Source organism: Thermobia domestica, chromosome 9, assembly GCF_964235325.1.
Source record: "Thermobia domestica chromosome 9, izTheDome1.hap1.1, whole genome shotgun sequence".
Taxonomy (NCBI): domain Eukaryota; kingdom Metazoa; phylum Arthropoda; class Insecta; order Zygentoma; family Lepismatidae; genus Thermobia; species Thermobia domestica.
In genome coordinates, this window is record NC_137462.1 from 215,365,928 (window position 1) to 215,384,552 (window position 18,625).

The following is an 18,625-nucleotide window of genomic DNA, read 5'->3' on the forward strand; positions in this document are numbered from 1 at the left end:
GGGATGGTTTGAATATCTTTGAACCTTAAATTATCGAGCTTCAGTAATTTAAAAATTCAGACTAAACTTTAGCTCCAAGAAGCATGCTTTATACTTACTAAGAAGTAGTTTTCGTTTCAACAAGTACGTTTGCTACTTCAAAGAGGTTTGTCGATTGAAATCTAAATGTGAACAGTGCCAGAAGAAAACTTACATAATGTAGCGAGACGTATGAAAATACGAACATCACAGTAACAAAGCAAGTTTACAAGTAAGCTTCGGTGGCTTCGTTACTGGATTGCCTACAGAAGACGCTGTTTCGAAGATTTAATACGTATATTATATAATGTAATATAATATTCGTATTACATACATGTTACAAAGTAGATGTAATGTCGGTGCGGATTAAGAATGTGAACGCGTAAGTTACACTAACAGAAAACTATATAATACGTTATCCTCGATTTCATATATAAACACAACTACAAGGGGCATACCAAAATTACATACCGTTTCCCATAACTCTCGAAGTTTTCTGTTTTAGTCACTTTTAAACACTATTCCTGTTCACATCTACATACCATTGTAATTTTTGTATCCAGAATCAGAATAGTCTGAAAAGTCTTTTTGAAAGATAGGTTTCAGACATTGGAAAATGACACTTCCGAATATACTTATGGACTCTATAAATGTATGTTTCGCAATGAAGCCTTCATGTTTGAAAGCAGACAGATGTCACTGGGAAACAGGTATTTGTAGAAGAATGGATGAAGCTTCGATGTTTTATTGTGTAAAAAAGCTTCTTCTTATCTGGAACATTTCCTCTTTCCATTCAGCTATAGAGTAACCTACGTGAACCGCTCTTGGACAAATTCAAGTGGTCTGTCAAAATTGTTTTCACGATACAATGAAAGAATTCTGCAAGATTATAGATATTCTCAAAAGTTAATTTTCTCTCCCCAACAATCATCAGAGCTTGAACTGGAGCAATGCTTTTGGCAGTGATTACATTAACTACTGTATATTATACGTTCTTTGTAACTTGGTAGATCTTAAGTTGACTTCGCCATCTTACAAATACAACATGAACTTCCGCACAGCACAGTCAACAAGAGCAGTTTCCCACAAACTTAGTTTAACTGGTGATGAATATTGACACCTTTGTTACATGTGGACAGAAACGTTATTAAACATCTCTATGACGAAATTCGTCGTTTCAGGACAGTATTTAAAAAAAAGCAATTTCCTTCACAGGGGAATTTATTAAAAACGAACATAGATGAAAGCTCGAAATTCTGTGGAATCCAGCATTAAAATTAATTTGTATGGAATTATATTAATCTTCTGTCATTGGTATTTGAAGTATGACAAAACGACACGTAATTTTGGTACGTCCCACGAAGTAATAAGTTTCCCGATTAAGGATAATATTCGTTCTTCATTGATTTTGCAAATGTTTATTACAATTATACATTTCATTTACTCAACGTTTAACTTCAAATTCAAATTCAACAGGTTTGTTTCATGGATGTTTGCTCTAATTCGTGTTCTAAATAAATTAATGAAAATCGTGTGAATATTTCGAAATTTGATTGCTAATAATTCGGGAACCAAATATCTGCGAACAAAAATATCTCACATGTGTAAGTTAAGGCCCACGTTAATGTTAAGTTTCGTTAAGATCGGATGCGTTTTGTGAATTGCAAACTGTCTTTATGATGGATTTTGTTTTAAGATTGAAAAGTCAAATGAGGGTCAAAAATTATTTTATTTAACTTTGAAAAACCGAAATTATCCAAAAACATTCCAGTCGACACAACTAACAGACTAATCATAATATTGAAAGCCATCGGATAAGTGGAGAACTCTAATTCCAAATCTGAAGTAAATTTTTATAACTCTTTTTGTTCTTGGTATACAAGGCGTTACAGAAACCATGAGCACACATGCTGCAAATAGAAACGACTATTTTTGTGAAGTCGTTAAAAATGATCGTGCATTGAGAACGATTCTACGAAAATGCAGAGTTCTGCCTTTGAATTAGACTATTTTATTTATTCAGTAAATGACACTGCTATTGATATCGTATATATTATACAATGATATTATACGTTTATATATATACGATATTATATATAAATAATCTTGAATAATGTTATTGTTTTTTTTTCTTATTTACATTTAATTTTGTTTAGAAACTCTTTAATTCACACACTGGATACATATGATTGAGATGTATCAATATTACAAAATGGAATATAAAAACTGAAACCGATCATGTTAATCATCAATGCCAACATTATAACAATATTTTCTATAAAGAAGTATTGTAAATATGTTTAATACTTCTACTACTTCGTTTTTCATGATAAACAATAAATCTCAACCAACCAACATGCTTCAGGAGAAAATACCTTGCCACAAATCAAGATAAACTATTATACAGGTAAAATACAGTAAATCAAATATCAAGATAAACTATTATTACCAGGGCCCGGATGTTGTTGACCTAAAATTTTCTAAAAAGCTACCTATAAAATTACACTAAAATTCCTGTAAAATGACCCTAAAAATCACAAAAATTGACCTTAAAACTTGCGTTTTCTTAAACCTTTATTTCGTTAAACATTGACATTTTTTAATATCCATTAAATTTTTAATTAACATTTGTCACTCATATTCAGAAAGTATTGTTTCACGTAGTTGCAGTCCATTGATCATTTATTTCTATTGATCATTGTACGGCATTGTACGTACTGAAAGCGTCAATTCACTCCTGAGTTGAAACTAGGAAGCACTCTTAAGCAATAAAAGTTCGCAAGTGTAGATTACATGAAAATAATAGATAGAAACCTGTTCAAAATACTTGTACGCCTTCTAATCCATTTTTAGTTATTCACGTGATCACATCCTTTGTGGTCAACAACCCAAAACTATCTGTTTGGCCACCTACCAACCCCCACCTTTTGTTAACCAGCTACAGTTTAGTTTTCATTGGCTTGTTAAGAATGCAGGTTTTCCACCCCAATAGTCAGGAAGCAAGAAAAGAGATTGTTCAACTTCGTCTTTTCCACATTCGTAAACTGTATTCATTTAAAGATTTCCTTATGTAGAAGAAAAAGAATAAAAAGGCCATAAGTGACCTAAAAGTTACCTTAAAATATTAAAAAATGACCTGAAATTTCAAAATGGCAAAAAATGACCAAAAGTTGACCTTAAAAAACTATATTTTTAGAACCTATAGTTGATGGATAACGTTTTTATTTGAACTTGCCTTGTCCTACGCGTAGCAGAAAAAGGTTGACTTGTCAACAAGATCCGAGCCCTGATTATTACTATATACCTGCATTTAAAAAATAACATTGTTACGGCAAGTACCGGTAAGTAGAAAATTAATAACTGAAAAATTGTACGCAACAATGAAAAACTCAAAACTCTGCATGAAAATACGAGGTTAAAAATTAACAGACTTTAAATTTCTATTAGTACATACAGTATTTGTTTCGATTCGTTTTCCAAGAATAATCCCTATTTGATTCCGGTTCAAGGACAATTAAATTTGAATCCATTACGGTGGTTCGGATTCCACCTTAGATTGTAAATACACGTATTATATAGCCTTGGTGCTAAAATGGACGCTAAACTGAGACGAATAAACAAATAATTGTCGAATATGTAAATTGTTACACAAGAGTATATTCCATAAAGCTAACAATGTGTGTTTAGTGGTTTTTGTCCAATTCTGATGAGGTTGTATCTAGTTTAGTTCGAGTTGTACTCGAGGTATCTAGTTTTATACAGACCTAATATCGGAAATAAGTGCTATAATCTAATCAAACCATGCAACAGAGCAATATAAAGTGATTTGATAATATAAGTTTACAAAAGTACTCTTCTTTCCCTAATATTGTTTATTGCTTTCCTCATTATTGAATTCACGGATTAGCTTAAATTCTGAAATCAACACTAGATCTGCAAATGTTGCTTGATATCATTTGCTGGTTAATTATCCAAGATTACATTACATAGAATAAACATATTTTCAACCTGATATTTGTCTCCAAGAGAGCTGGTTTATAAGACCCGTCGTCTCCTTATTGATCTCACTTGTGTTCTTTATATAAACAAATCACAGTGGAGGAGAAAAGTTTGGAAGGCGGACATATACAGTATGAGTGAAAATATTATGGGTACTTGAAGTAAAAGCACAAGTTGTAATTCCTCACTCTGGCGACAATATGTATATTATTGATGCAATGCACGTAGATGTGAACAAATTATACGGGGTATTTCAAATCAACACCGAAACGTTTGGGATGTGATTCCTTACACCAAGAGAAGACAAAAAGTATAGACCAACCTGGACGCATAAATGCTTCCTTTCGGAGTTGTAGGCTTCCAAAAACATGAAAAAAAAACCTTCAAGGTCCATAGGTCCAAATTATGAGACCTACCGAAGTCGGGTCAAAACTTCACTTAGAAACTAGTATGATCTCTATCCAAATATCTAAGTTTCAGAGTCCTGTGATACTTCCGCAACATTTTTTATAGATGTGGATGGAGAGTACTTCAGATTATATGCCCGTAGCCAAACTTCCTCTATAAAAAATGCTTCGTGTCTGAGGATTCTGAAACATGTATTTTTGGCAGCACACATGTTAGTTCCTAAGTGAAGTATTGACCTGATTGCGGTAGGTCCCATAGCTTTGAAGCTATGGACCTTAAAGGTTCAATTTTTCATGTTTTCGGCAGCCTATGACTCCGAAAGGAGGCACTTGTGAACCCAGGATGGTCTATGTTTTTTGTCTTACCTTGGTGTCAGGTATCACCTCCCAAACGTTGGTGTTTTTTGAAACAGTCTGTATTTATTTTAAGTCCAATGAAAAAAGTATATGAATTCACTTCCTGATCCTGGATCTCTTCAACTGCGAAAAAATAGGAAATATTCTTGCTCAAAGAAAACAACTTGTTTCCATAAAATTGAAATTTCGGTGTAATATATATTATGAAATAAGCTAATACTCAACATAAGAAACATATATTATGAAATATATTTCTTATGTTGATTGTTAGTTTTATGCCTTCGAGCAAACTCAACACAATAACATAAAATTGTGCCTCCTATAATGAAAATTTATAAAGTTAAAATATAGTTATTATGGAACATTTTGATTCAAATTGGAGAAGAATGAATTCTGTTTTGTCTTAACAAAACTCCAATTACTTATTCCTCGGCTTTGTGGTGGACAAACAGTGTGTGCTTGGGTTTTCTCGGAATTTTCCCATTTCCTCCCTCTTTCTTCATTCCACCATTTCCTTCATTTTTCATCATCACTGTCTCCTTTAGCCTAGCCGGCATAACTATGGACTTGAAATTTGTAAGATTTCATTTTTCAATTATTTATTAATCTTGAACCCTAAAAAGTTATCGTAAAAATCTTCATGTTACCAAATTAAACATATGTTCCAACTTTCAAATTAGTGTTGAACTTACTCCCTTATATTCTTAATCTAAGTTTTAACCTCAAAGAAAAGATATCTAAGTTTCATGAAAATCCAACGATTTTTACCAAAATTATTGTGAATATGCACACTCAAAGGTATGTAGTGTAGTAATGGTAGTTTTGCTTTGGCTTCAATAACCTCAAATCTGTAACTTACTATTATTGTAATTAGATTCTTTCTTGGGCTTACCAACTGAGAATTTCGATATTATTAACAGTACAGAAGTAAAACGTATGACTAGCCATTGTTATAGTCTGTTATTAAAGGTTCGAGTTATAACATCATAAACAAAGGTATTATGGTGTGAATCGCAATTTTAAATTTACTAAATGTTACAGTCCAAATACTGAATTCATTTGTTATTGTATTTATTGTTTATAGGAAATTTGTTTAACATCTCTTACATAATATTTTAAATTTTATTTTTGGAATAATCTGTATACTTAGAATATGGTTATTTGAAGACGAATTTACCAAATTTTGACTCCATTTTCATCACTTGTCTTCCAGATGCCACCACTGTTTCACTTCTGTTTTCTTTTACAACCTTTACATCTTTACCACTTTACCTTTGTACAGTCGATTCATTTTCATCTCCCATTTTGAAAAAGGTTTCAAGCAGATATCAAAAAGTAAACAACTTTTCCTTTATCATGTTCATATTTACTTAATTATGAACTCATTTGCTTTCGTAAAACTACAGACGCTTCATATATATTTTCAAACGATCTTTGAATGATATCTTAAATATTGAATAGAATATAGTATCATTTTCTTTCATTTGTAATGAATTTCCGCACTAATATAGAATTTAATATTACTCAAGAAACATTTTCAATAAACTTCAAAGATAATATCGTGAATGAAATAATTTTCAATGTTTTTCTTGCACCCCACGCTTACTTTTTCTGCTACATACTAACATACAAACTCCTACAAAAATAAGTAACCGTTTATTTGGGATATTGTTTACCACAGTGAAAATCCATGTATATTTATTCCGTTTTAAGAATTGTGAAGAAAATTAAAAACGACATTGATTTTTACTGAAATGAAAAATGTTTTCAAACAATAATTTATTACAGTCAATTACTATAAAACAAAGAGGGGAAAGTTTCCTTTTTTTATCGTGTATTTTGAAGGAATGTAGTAACTCTAAATGCAACACACGCATACTGTTTCAAATTAGTCTCGATTGCCATGTGAGAGAGAAATGCTGAAGCATATAATCTCCTCTTCGTTAATTAGATAGTCATAATTGGCTTTCTACGTTGCAAATACAGCTTAGTCTGCTGCCTTGTTTAATTGGACTTCTGAAGAAAGAGAAGTGGAAAAAATACAAAGACCAGAAATTCTCTTGGGACCAGAGATGAAAATGGATTGTAAAACAACTGAAAACGACAGCAACGCAATGGTTAGTTGTTAGTCTAGTGGACTCACAAGAGGATAATGCAATCTTTTGGAATGTAAAACCATAAGTTGTCGTGTACACATACGTATATGTGTATATAATTACCATACCTTTTGAAAGTGCCATTTAAGGAATTTTAAGTATTTCTGCTGTCTAAACATTACTGCAAATGCACTACCACCAATCCTATTATATTTAAGGAAGAAGAAACCGCAATAGAATAACTTGGATTATATTAAACGAAATTGAAACATTTCCAGGAGCAGGGAAAGTAGATAAATTAACATTTACGACTTAGTAAAATACTTACATTTACACTTAATAACTGTCGTGGAGACGTTAGTGGTGTTGAACTGTAGCAATTTTGTCTTCATATATGGATAAGATGTGAACAAGTGGAAGCCATGTTCAAAGTCGTAATTATTTGTTAATAGAAATTCAAATCAAATTTAGTTATCCTCTTTGCTGCTTCAAATGAGTATAAATCTATATTCATAGCAACGTTGCTTATAAACATTTTATCAACAACAAACTGGAAGATAGACCGTTTGCTAAAAATGATTAAATCTAACATTTGGAGTACATGAGCCAAGATTGCATTGTTTTAAAGCTTAAGATAGAGGAGCAAATTATCTTTTACATCTTTTTCTTCTTTTTCTTGCTTTATAAAAATTAACCCTTGAAATTTAAAGAAAGTATTGTGACTTGCCGTGAAAGGTATTTATAAAGAACTAATCATATTTGTACATTAGAAAAGTTAACAGTGAAATATACATCGAAAATTTAGTATTTATTTAGACTCATTTTTACATTATAAGACACAAAAGACGTTAATTAACACTTCTAGTAATGTAAATGAAATAATACCGTAACATATAAGCGTAAAGTTAGTCTGCCTTGTGGAATTTCTAGACGATATACATAAGAGCATCTCGCTATATGCATTTCAAAATTCGCGAAGTCACTCTTGCATTGTCTTGTAAAGAAAAGGTCTCTCTCCCACACACAAAAGTTTTTCGTTATATACAATTGTCTATATCATTATTTGTTTTATTAGCATTAACATATCATTCAAGTTAAATTTAAGTGTACTCTTTGCTGTTTAATAGCAAAATGTATGAACTGGTGTATAGCGAAACGACAAATATTGTTGAAATGCACTTTGTGTTCTGTACATTTTATTCATGATCTTGTTGTAGGAACAATATGCAGAAACAGTAAATAGTGTATGATGCAATTGTGTTAATTGTTTCTGACCACTACTGTCGGTGATTTGAAAAGTGTATCCATATAATTTGTTAAAGTTACACATACACACAAGTGTAAATGAGTGTCAATTAGATTCAGATACACTTTTCTTGTTTCAGTTCAAATATATAACTTTGCTTCGTAGTTATCTAGTAAGTACACAGTAATGCTTACTAAACAAGCTGTTCGTGGCAGAAAATACTTACTGCATAAAACCTTATAAATTCTCCAATGTGTTCAGGAGAGATTTTATAAAATTATTTTAATGAAATTTTATCTTTTTTATAGACAATAAAATCCTGTAAACTACTGCCGAACAATAACTTCTTCGAACAATAGCATGACTTGTTCTTTGAGAGTAACTTCGTTATTCGACCAATAGATGACTACATGATCAGATGTTAGTAGGACGAAGTGAGTTTGGCCCCACACGTACAGTTTGGAGGAGACATCAAGTGATTGTGTTCTGTTTACGCTCGTTGTATTGTTCGTTGAGCTATGATGAATTGGAAATACCGGTAACACCACTGATTGCACTGTGAAATTATCCAATGAAGATATTTACAGGTTATGCAAATGTGAATACAATACGCACAGAGAACCTGATTGCTTTTAGTCGGTTTCATGTCTCATGAAAATTTGTAAAGTGTATAACAAAAGATTTAAGGACAAACACTACATGTGACAGACATCCTAAAGATGATTCATGTGTTGTTCATGTTGTGTACTGCAACACTTACAATTCCTTATTGTACTGTTCCTTCTTTTTCCTTTAATTTGTAAACCAACTGTGCAATCTGCAAACCAGGAAGTTTTCAGTACATTTGTAAGGAATAACATGTTGTATATGACTTATCTTGTCGATCGCTTCGGATCTTCCAGACCACACTGGAACATTCCAAAATCCGGACGAAGTTACTCCGTTTAACTTGATATATTTGTGGAGTTTTTGAACACTCTTATGTAATACTGCTCACGAAATGTTCAATTAATGTTTAAATTTTGCGTTTATGCATTTAGCTTTGACATATTCAATTTTGCTTGAATCCAAATGTCCCACGGCGGTTAGCGTACGCGCCTTTGTCGCGGAAGACCCGGGTTGGAATCCCGGCGGGAGCTCATGTGGTTCGGATTCCACGTTAGTCAGTAGGTCCACGTCTCATATAGCCTCGCTGCTGAAAAGGAACGTTAAACTCAAAATCAAATCATCTCAACCAAATATCCCAGGAGCTTTCTATGGTTTGGCGTACAGGTCTTCGGCGCAGGAGACAAGGGTTCGATTCCTAGTAGGAGCTCATATTCGGATCCCTCGTTAAGCTGTACGTCCACGTCTCGTATAATCTTAGCTTGAAAGGGGCGTCAATCCTAATCCATCCATCATCCGAGTATTCATGATCACTTCCAAGTTCGTAGTAAATCTATCGACGCCTAGACATGGATTGCATTACCTTCAGTTTTTATTCTCCGCAATCTTTGCGGAACACGATTAATTGTTGATTATTCCACACTTTTATCGTATAGCTTTGTAGCTGATTTGACCACTTATTTAGACAAAGCGTGTACAGAGAATGTCGAACATCAACTCGCTAGAAATTCTATAAGTTGGTACAGCTTTGATCTGTGAAAATTGATCAACGCCTTGACATCAGTATCAATTACATTAAATAGCGTATTGTGAGTGTTAGAAAATTGTAAGAGTAATTTAGAATTAATCATAGTTTTGCCAGCAGTGTACAACGATATTGTATACCTATTTTTGTGAATTTCGTCTATTTTTATATCTTGGTTTTGATCAACGGTGCATAAAAGTACACAATCTGTTGTGTAGAAGAAGAAGAAAAGAATTTATGTTGTTGATTCTAAATAGAAAGAAATAAGATTGAATCTTAGTAGCTCAAGATATATGTTAATTTTATGTGTATAATCGATTATCTTAGTTACCGAATAACAGATATTTAAATGTTCCTATGACAACCATCAAAAAAGGAAAATATTATTAATGAAGATTTGAGGATAATAAAAGGTAATAGTGATACAAGGTGGTGCGTCTTATTTAATGCAATTTGATCGTGTTGATATAGCTAAAAATTACGCGAACTGTGAGCTGGAATGTAACATAAATATAACGTTACAGTTTAGATGGTGTTTACCGACCAAGAGTACCTTGAGATTAGTTTTGACGTTAAGTAAAGCAGTCTCATCATAGCGTTCAACACGGGGTGTATTTTACTTAGGAGTAAGAAAAGAATTTATAGAAACATCAAAATGAATGTTTCTGGAAGTGAAAATACAAATGAAGAAGGTGGTGATGTACGAATTCATCATCGAACGTGGCTGATCTTGTAAGACAGCTTGGTCAGCAAATGTCACATCAAACACAGCAACTAACACAACAGGTGAATGTTAAGTTAGAGCAAATAACTAATCAAATTGACATTAAAATGGATACCAAGCTGGAGCAACTAACACAATCCATAAATGTTAAGTTTGAGCAAATAACTAATTAAATGGACACTAAACTCTGATAGGACACTAAGATGTGATAAATTTAGTGGAAGATCAGATGACATCCCGGCTAGCACGTTCCTAGAAAAGTTCGAGGAAAAGTGTAATTTAATGGGAGTAGATAAATCTAAATTGTTGAAAATTCTGCCTCATATTTGATTACCACCGTCTTCCGTATGGTTTAAAGCAATCCGAAGTAATTTACGTAATTATCTAGATTTTAAAAATGCTTCCGTTCTAATTTTGAAAATGATTTCATGTTGGCTAATAGAGACGCCTTAATTCGAAATAGACATTATAACCCAATATTGGATAAGAGTCTCACTGATTTTGTAATATCTGTACATAATGAGTTGAAATTAATTCATCCATATCAACAGGAATCCAGAGTAATAGCGTCAATGCGAATCTTGTTATCTTTTAAGTTGCAACAAATGTTGATTTCTGCACAATGCGTTAATTTCAATCATCTTATTATGATACTGCAAAATTTTGAGTCAATCTATGTTGCAAGCTAATAGTAATCGTAATCAAGACAATACTAATCGTAATCAAGTTAGTTATGTAACTGTTCGCAAGGTTAATGTCAGAGAAGAAGGCGATCTTAATGTTAGAAATAATAATAGATTCCATTGTAACGAGAATAGAACTGAATCTAATTTTACCGCTAATAGAACTGAACCTAATTTTAGGAGGAACAGGAACAATAATCGTAATACATTTAGGAATCAAGCGAACAATAAGTTTAACTTTCCACGAAATGGATTTCGTAATAGATTCACAGGTGGCAGAAGTTATCAAAACAGAAATCGGAATACCGTTGAAGTACATAATGGGCAGGACGGTACACAAGATTGTAGTGTACAATGCAACTTAACCGAACCCTTTGGCAATGTAACTTAAGCTAATGTGGCGTCCAACAAAATAGATCCAGTTGATTTTTGTTTCATTTCACTTTGGATACAGTTATGATTTCATTTGTTATTCGTACTTTGAATTCTATAGATAATAAAAATAATGGATATTAAATTGCAGCAAGTTGTGGTATGAACACAAATATTGCTTAAAAGTTATGCTTACTATCCGTTAATAAATAAAACATGTTATGCTGTATTCTAACCCACATAAACTTCGGTAATTCTTAATATAATAATTTCTTTATTTGTATTGTTCCGTTACTTTAATCAAGTCTTATTTTGTTTCATTTAACGTATAATTTCTCTGTAATTCATACTTCTTTTAAATTCTATGTAATTTACATTTATGCGTCGATACAAATATTGTTTATCAGTATTGTGCTTTTGCTCAAATGAAAGAAATAAATTACATAGTATGTCAGCATATACTGAGTTGATTTGTCAATGATCTCTCATAATATTGAACTAAAGAACATGCCTTAGGACCTGAATAATTAAATAAATTAATCGCGTTTTGAATAAGTCCTCTTTGTTGATAAGTTTATAAAGATAAAATGGAATTAATTGTTAAATGAATATAAGAATGAGATAAAATAAAATTAATATATATATATATATATATATGTATTTAATATATATGAGGGCTATTCAAAAAGTAATGTAACTATATATGTAAAAATAGGTAACGGTCCAGGATTCTTTCTTAAATGGTAACCAATTCAAGAAGTCATCGTCGGGAGCCATATATACAATGATATTTCATATCTATTTCTGTAAATTTATTTTATTTTTATATCTTGGTTTTGAGCAACGGTGCATAAAAGTACACAGATACATAAACGGTGCATAAAAGTACCGTACAACAGATAGTCCTTTATTTAAATGTTGCTATGACAACAACCGAAAAAGAAAAGTATTAGTAATGAATTTTTGATAATAATAAAAGGTAATATTTTTTAAGGATAATACAAGGTGGTGCGTCATATTTAATGCAATATGATCGTGTTGATATAGCTAAAAATTACGCGAACTGTGGACTGGAATGTAACATAAATATAACGTTACAAGTAAACAAGTGTTAGTTGAACTGGTAAACAAACATTGCTATTATATTCTACATGAAAGTACTGAACATTTTTATATAGATTTTTCAGACAGGTTAAGGTGATTTCACAGTAGTTACTTATTGATCAAACATACGTGTCTGAAAAACGAATTTAATGAATTAGACACTTATGTTTGTTTATTTGTTTGTTGAAGTTTAGCGACCCCTTTCAGCGCTCTGGTTATGCGAAACTTGAATATGTAGTTTAAGATGGATCAAAACCAATTTAGTGCTATAAGGTTTACGCAATCCCACCAGAAATCAAACTCAGGACCACGTGAATCTAAAACGACGTGCTATCCACTATACTAGCAAAGAAGGCCCCGCTTCTGTAACAATAATAGTCATAATAAGAAATTTGTAGTTTTCACATTTCTCTTTAGAGATGTCCATGGAAAAGATTTTTTGTTCTATATGAACATAGTGTGTCTAAGATATTTAAAACGATTAAAGGAATTATATTATTATTTTATTTTGTAAATATAGTAGGGTATTAATAATTTTAATGTTGAACTTTTGATTCTATTTTGTTATAAAGTTTGAAGAAATCTAATCTGAAAACCAAGTATATTTCATTCAATGTCAGTAATTTTTCTTAAATTATTTTCTTTGCCATGGAACAGAATTCATACACTGCCACGTTGTCAACTCTAATGGTCACAGCTGGCGGAAGCAAATATTAAAAAAATGCCTTCTTCTTCTCATAGGAAAAGTATATCTACATATTATATATATTAAACATGGAGAAAGCATAACGACCACCAAATGTCACTACAAGTTTTTTAATATTTAACATCTTTTCCTCCAGATCCTGTTTCTATGGCAACTGTGATGAGTATCGTAGCGGGATGTCTTGTGCTCTTAGTGGTGGTGCTACTTCTTATACTTTACGCATTCCGAAGAGAAAAGTGGTGTTTCGCAAGTAAGTATAAGTATTCTTAATATGCAAAACTTTGTACTTACTTAATGTAGTATTTATTTTAACATTTAAATATTAAGCTGACATAATAAAACACATGCTCCAAGCCTATTAGTAATTTTTAATTGTCACGTACTCAGAAGTTTACATATTCGACTTTCAAATATTTTTCTCTCTCTTTGTATTTATCTTTCTAACTATTGTATGTATGGTTGTCTTAGAGTTTTCTAAGGAACACTACAATGGCAATAATATTTCACTCGGTTGATCATTTGTAAAGTAGAGCACTCGTAGATAGTACATATCGTGATGCAACTTTGAATCATTTATCCTGGATCGTAAATTATCACTGATTTGTCTGACTGTCTGCATTTTCAAGGTCTCTTTGGATAACCTTGACAAAATCAATATCATTTTAAGATATTCGTGAATTGCAACAGCTCTGCATTGAAGGTTCATTTTTTTAGCTTCTACATTCTGCGCGAAATATGAATTTAATATATTGCATGCTGAAGTAGCATGATTACTTTATGTGATCCACATTCGTTTCAAGTAAGTTGATACAAAACGGAACGCCAATTCCTTATATAGAAAATCGCATAATATAGATTAGATGTCATGTTTTGCAGAGGATCATTTCATTTCATTTATTTGCCTGCTTCATTAGCTTACAAAGCATGAGAAATTCTCATGTAAGCGTTACAGTTGTCAGAAAGAAAAGAAAGAAAAAAAACATACAATATTGTCAAGTACCAGAGGTATACATCATGCATATTTCCAAAACCACATAATAGGATATGTTAAGTATAAAAACATGACAATTTACATCTAATTAGGTAACTGTTTGTACCACACCAGGCATGCACTCACGGGTAAGTATCTGTAACCAACTCTTCAGTTAATGAGTCATTTAAATATTCTTTAATTGTATAATAGCAATTTTCAGTGAATAGATTATATAAAGTCTTACCAAAAAGGGAAACATTGGTCATATTTTTCAAGTACAGAGGAAGTTTATTATACAACCTGACACAATTCATGTACACGGTTTTGCTTATGTTAGCATATTTTTGATGCATCACAAATATGTCACTACCTTGTCTTGTATTATGGCTATGAACATTTTTGTTAAAGATAAAAAGATGCTTGTTTTTCACAGTAAAAAGAATAGATTTATAGATTTATAAGCTGGGGAGTGTTAAAATTTTTGCTTCTATGAAAACCTTTTTACATGTCGATTTTGTGGGTAATCCAAAAATTATTCTAATCGCTTTCTTTTGCAGTCGGAAAGTGCTTAAACTATTTTCAGCAGATCCCCAGTGTATTATGCCGAAGTTAATTAATGAATTAAACTTGGCATAGTAAAAGCTAAGAAGTGCTTCTCTCGACACAGTACCTTGAAGTTTGTATAAGGCAAAACACACGCAACTTAGTTTCTTGTTTAAAGTGGATCTGTTGCGGTATAGATAACTTTGAGTTATATATTGTGCTATTTGGATCATTGCCGGGTGAGAACAACCACTGTAATGGAGGCTTTAGATCTTTACAAGTTGAAGCGAGTTCAAATGACTGATAGATTGTTTGAGAAAGTGTATTGAGCGTATGGTAGATATGTGAACTGTGTTCAATATTATATAACACATGGTATACATTAAACATATAGTTCATTTGACCACCATACTAGTTATGTTGTACCTTAGCTATACCTCAGCTACCAGTTAGTTGCAAGATTATAGCTGTGTGTGTTTATTCGATGTTCTATTCTCAATCAATGTTGAAACTTCTTCTTTTCTGAGGAATAGTGAAATGCTAGTTAAATCTTACAGTAGTAGTTCTGTAATTAGTAATATGATCTCATGTACATAACCCTATGAAAAGTGTACGTATATTTGTTTTTCTCAGTATGGAATCCAAAATAGATTCACTCCCTGATAATACCTGAGCTGAAAACTGTTCCTAAGTTACATGTATTAATAAGTCAAAAGTATGCCAGTATTATCCTGCTTTTTGAAATTTTGGTTACAATTCTAAATTGAGCAAATCAAATTAGAATAAGAAATCTTGGAAAAAACATACAGTAGTTGGCCAGTGAAGAGCAGTATTTTTTAATTATGATAATTCCCTTATATCTGACATCTAACCTAAACGAATTTCTTGTCTAATATACCACTTCATAATAACATTATTAATCTGTTTAGTAAAGATATCTGGACGTTGCTGGAAAAATAACATGAATATTGCAAAATGAATCAAAATTGTCAACATTAACTTGCAGAAACATACCCCATACCTTCAAATTATCAAACACCACAAAGTTATTAGGCTTATAATAATCTTAATCATTTATGAGGCCTTAGTGAAAGTATTCTCAAACTGATGTACTCAAATTACTCAAATTCTCTTTTCTGAGTAGTTTCAGTTTTTAGTCTTTCCTCGTTCTATCTCCCAAATTCTTTGTTCTCTCAGAGTGCGAGTTTCACCTTACGTAGTACTGAACGCCCACTGTAAATCAGATAAGCTCTCTCTCTCTCTCTCTCTGGATATATAATATCTGCATGAATTGGGATGAAAACTGTCCTATTGTGGTTGTGGGTAGGACTCTGCCGAAAAGGATATATGACCATCATGGTGACCATCTTGAAGACCACTATGTTGAATCCAATTCATTTTTTTTAACTGGGAAAGAGTCGTGTGATGTATTGTTTGAGATTAGAAAGTCGCCAAAATTACGGATCCGGTATTGATTTTCACCTAACGTACCCCTGTAAGAATGATTCACATGCCCTTTTTCTTTGCATAATTCGATTCACACGCTCGTTCGTTTGTTTTAGAACTTGATGATGTTTGTGTGACTAGTTATTGAACCGTTGATTGGTTAGTAGTGTTTTTACCCAACATTCGCGTTCTCCTTTAAATAAAATTGCACTTACTACTCTATCTATGGTATTCACATCTCCGAAGTCGAAGTACAACTCATACCTTTATTTCAAAGTGTGTAATACTAAGGAAAATTAAGTTGCAAAATACAGTTCGTAAAATGAATATGAAGTAGAAAGAGTACTATTAAACCGTTCTAATGGTTTTTATATGTTTGTGTTAAAAGTAGAAACATCTGAAGAACTGATGCAAACAAGCGGATTCAAAAATTTACATACAGAATTTAATATATTTTTACTTTTATCAATCAAGTCACATCTACTGGTGTAACAACATTCTACATTCAGCTTTTCTGGCTTCTTGAAATTTGAAATCTTGTATTTCCTTGAGATTTCTTTGTTTTCTTGAATTAGAGTTTATCATTGTCATTACTTTAAAAATCAGGAAGTGGTTGAGGTATTGTTGTGCTTGACAGTAGATGGCTATTTTAAATATTCAGCTACGGAATATATCACCTGCAAAGAGAATGCTTTATTTAGAAACTTGTTCATTTTATGTCTACAGTACATCACTAACCCCACTAAGAAACATTTCTAGGGAAACCCGTTGACAGGGAACAGAAATTTTTAACTGACAATTATTGTTTGAGTGGCCCAGCGTAGCGTAGTCGCTAACGCTCACGCGTTCAGGGCGAGCGGTCCCGGGTTCGATTCCGCTTTCTCCACTGTAAAACGCTTTTTTCCGGCCAGCCACCCTGAATGAGGTTTTCCTGGGTTTTCCTCATTCACACCAGGCAAATGCCGGGATGGTATCTAATTTATAGGTCCCAGGCCGCTTCCGTCCTTCGCCATAATTTCTTCCTTCCTTTCCCCGGATTGTGTGCTCACTGAGGGACGCCATCCCTCAAAACGTGAAGGGCTAAATGGCCTTAGATGCCGGAAGCCCAGAAATCTAAATCATCCTAAATCCCTAAATTATTGTTTGGAAACAGCAACCATTGGTTTTCATCTGAAGGTAAAATTATTTTACTTTGTAACATGACAGTCTAGTATACGGAATAAGTATACTTTAATCAAGACGTTTCAGTATGAATGAATGTGGAATGTTAAATGGATCTGTATACAGAAAGAAACCACGGATGTAATGTGGCGTATACGGCTACACGTGTATGCGGCGTTTATCCACCTAATACTTTTATAATCCCTGTATCTTAAATTTACGAAAGACTGAACGTGTAGAGGTCTAAGTATTTACTATACTTTTGTAAATGGTAGAACATATACCTACTAACATTTTTAGCATCACATTACTGCAAGAAAACTCATCATATCGCGCATCAGCTTTTTCGATGCAGTGCAGCGTCTCTAATCAATCAAAACCTAGTAACTTATATTTATGACTTACTGTAAATTGGGGTGACTTCGGATATTTTTTTAATTTTTTTTAGTTTATGTTTGTAATAATTATAATACTATAATGGAAAAAATAATATGTATTAGTCAAGGCTTTACTTATCATTTGATGGCCAGCAAGGAAAGTAGACATGGTTACAACAATAGTAAAAAGACATGAACGATGTCCGGAGTCACCTCACATTCTGGGGCTGCTTCGGACACTATTTATTTTTAATGTATTTCCGATTTATGTGCATCAACAGGAGTGTATTCGGACATAATTTGTTAAGTATATTATACGGGGTGATTAGCCATGTCATAATTGACTTTTTAATAATTGTTTTTAGGTTTCTTTTTATTTATTTTACATTTATTGTTTTCATTTCAGGATTATGCTTTATTAAACCAATACGGGTAGTGTTAAATAAAACAAGGAAATGAGACATAAGAAATTTGAGATTGACAAAAGAAGATACACATTTTTTACTTACATGTAACACACTTATATTGCTTTCTGGGAAACCCTGCACACTGTTCGTGTGCCCATCCTTTGCAAACTTGACACCTTACCCACTCTTCTCCAGGCTTACTTCGCGACCACAGCTCACTGCAAACAATGCATGGGGTATCTTCTGAGTCACTGGCCTCAGAGGACGATGAACTGCAGACATCATCATCATCTTCTTCTTTTTCGTTCTGTGATTCCTGCTGCTTCAAATCTTGGGGTCCCACACTTGTTCCTGGAACGATGCCTAAGCGTTTCCC

At 32.6% G+C, this 18,625-nt stretch overlaps 1 protein-coding gene across 1 annotated transcript in view; it reads left to right on the forward strand.

Moving 5' to 3' along the window:
- The window catches only part of LOC145661145 (irregular chiasm C-roughest protein), a 944,967-nt gene that overhangs the window by 846,341 nt on the left and 80,001 nt on the right, over positions 1-18,625 (forward strand). The window contains exon 10 of the mRNA XM_081726593.1: positions 13,479-13,592. Within this exon, the coding sequence (XP_081582719.1) occupies positions 13,479-13,592 (114 nt within the window). The remainder of the gene's footprint in view (positions 1-13,478; positions 13,593-18,625) is intronic.